At 42.7% G+C, this 2,584-nt stretch overlaps 1 protein-coding gene across 2 annotated transcripts in view; it reads right to left on the bottom strand.

Moving 5' to 3' along the window:
* LOC138060803 (mediator of RNA polymerase II transcription subunit 25-like) overlaps window positions 1-2,584 on the bottom strand; it is a 40,311-nt gene that overhangs the window by 2,142 nt on the left and 35,585 nt on the right. For both annotated transcript variants that reach the window (XM_068906671.1, XM_068906672.1), the window contains exon 22: window positions 893-1,177. In XM_068906671.1, coding sequence (XP_068762772.1) covers window positions 893-1,177 — 285 coding nt within the window. The remainder of the gene's footprint in view (window positions 1-892; window positions 1,178-2,584) is intronic.

The raw sequence follows: 2,584 nt of genomic DNA, 5'->3' as shown, positions 1-2,584 counted from the left end.
CTGAGAAGATAAACAGTAGAGACAACAACTGCTGTTTCGGGAAAGGAGCCCGCGTTCCTCCCTAACGAAGACCCGGGCTCGAGAGAGTGGCAGAAATCGAGCCAAAGACAACAAGCCATTAGGGGAATTACAAATTGACGATACCATTAACGCCACAAATCTGTAAATTTAACGAAGTTTGCAGGCGAGTTTTTCTTTTGGTTAAAGGGGCAGTGTCACGCTATTTTAGTCAAACGTCAGAACACAATGAAAACCAAAAAATAATGCTGTAGTTTTGTTACTAATAACCACCGAAGTGCAATGAAGCTACTCTTTGTTGTTTGCAGCCAAGGATGGAGAGGATGGAAATGGATTGAAACTTGTAAAAAAAATGGCCGGTTTTTTCAAGTTTGGATAGCTCTTTGTGCCATAAATATATTTTATATCTTGTCAGTGGGTTGTCAGGAATGTAGTATGAGTGGCCTAAAGGAATAATTTAGATTTTAACCATTTTTGACCTAAAACAGCAAATTAAGCATGGCAGTTCCCCTTTAACTCCTCTACATTCATATCTTCTCCAAGGGGAAGGCAGTACCACTAGACTGTCTTTACCGAACCCGATAGCTTGGTTCTGTCACCAAATATATAATTATAACATCCAGACTCGCAATACAAAAGGAGAACGCTGAAGACCGGAGACAAGCTTTGAGGGTAATTAAAAATTTCAAATGCAGCGACATAGGGCTAGAAATAACAGCAAATCCGTCGACGCTATTCCATTAACTCTGCACCTTGACGAGTCTTCAGTCTTCCACTTCATTCCTGGATTTCCATTTGTCGGTAACGGTTAAAATTCAAGCAAAACACCAGCTTAAAAACTTCTTTCGACTGATTACTTTATCATATCATTTACCTGACCAAGTGACATAGCAGCAGCAGCAGCAGCCTGGGACCGCTGTTGATGCTGCTGCAAATGTAACATCTTCCATTGCTGTGGCGATATTCCCTGTTGTTGTGCATTGGCTAACCCCTGCTGCTGGGCTGCTGATGCTTGGTTGACCTGTGACTGTAGAAGGTGACGGAGCTGGGACTGTAACTGGTTTGACTGAATTTGTGTTACCTGGGCATCCTGTGTTTGGAATATCTGTTGTTGGGGTTGCTGTTGCTGCTGCTGCTGCTGTTGTTGTTGTTGTTGAAGCTGAAAAGAGAGTGGTTTATGTTACAAAAGCACCACATTCGTAGCACAGCGTCGAAGAACATTCAAGTAAGCGACACCAACTGAATTGTCAACAGCTGATTCTCTATCTTTTTTGCCACAATGGTTGGGAAAGTGGCCGGTCCTTTTGCTAAGAGAAGTATACTAGATTAAATAGACCTATTCGCGGTAAAATCCGCTTTGTAAGGTGTTTTTCAACCCATCTCTTGAGCCTGAAGTGAGACGAACGAAAGAAGCTACTTTTCGTCCACCAACATGGCGGCGGTGACGTCACGTGAAAACCATCCATTCTGAAAGTGAGGTAATCAGCGATAAGAAGAATTTTAAGAGAGACTTTTTATATCAATCTTTCGTTTACTTAATCGTCAGCGGGCATTGCCTTAGTTAATACCAGGGCGGACCACCAATGGAGCAATTCCTTTTCCAACAAAGTTCGAAATCCTGTAACCAACGACAGCCCGAGAGAAGATTGGAAACCACCCACCACTGCCAACCACGACGCCACCTGTAAAGGAGCACAGCCAGCCAACACTATCGCCTCTAGAAGACCAGCAGAATACCGTTGTTGGAACCATTACAACAGATAGTTTCCTTGAAATAAATGTATGTTTGCAAGTTACAGACGAAATTGAGAGAAGTGATCCTTGCACCTAGCTGCTGGACAATTAAGCAGATGTCCTTTTTTTGGCACCTGAAGAATTCAGTTGGCTTCAACGGGATTCGAACACATGACCTCTGATATGACGGTACAATGATCTACCACCTGAGCTACAGTATGAAGCCAACCAGTTGGGAGCAAGCCTTTTGTTGGACTCAAGGAATCGATGAAATCAATGTAGGTCAGGTGCCGCCTGTAAGGAACAATTCATTACATTGTCCAGCTAAGTGCGAGGAAGATTTCTCTCAATTTCGTCTATAACCCGTACTTCAAACATACATTTATTTTATTGAGCACTTTCATGTATTCCCACCCCCAACAAATTGACCTGCTCCTAACTGAATGGCTTCATAGCTCAGTTGGTAGAGCATTGCACCAGCATCGCTGAGGTCAGGGTTCGAATCCAGTCGAAGCCAACTGAATTTTTTAGGTATCAAAAAGGGTCAATGCCTAAGATCGTCCAGCTACAAGAGCGGTTCACTTCTTTCGATTAGATATTTTATCGCAATTGCTTGTAATCTCACAATCTGATTGGCTAATTTACCGTTGTCGATGAGAGTCTAGACAACGCTGTACGCGTCATTTTGTCACGCAATGCAATAGCCAATCAGGAACGCCCATTTTGGGAAATAAACTAATCATATTGCGAAAACGTTAGAGACAACGCTTGCTCTTTCTTTGAATCATGACTTTTGGTCAAGCTCTGCAATAAAAACTTTCTTTGGCGTTGA

The sequence above is a fragment of the Montipora capricornis genome, chromosome 8 (genome assembly GCF_036669925.1).
Source record: "Montipora capricornis isolate CH-2021 chromosome 8, ASM3666992v2, whole genome shotgun sequence".
In the NCBI taxonomy this organism is placed as follows: domain Eukaryota; kingdom Metazoa; phylum Cnidaria; class Anthozoa; order Scleractinia; family Acroporidae; genus Montipora; species Montipora capricornis.
The sequence above is the reverse complement of the archived record's forward strand: the minus strand, read 5'-3'. Positions and strand labels throughout refer to the sequence as shown.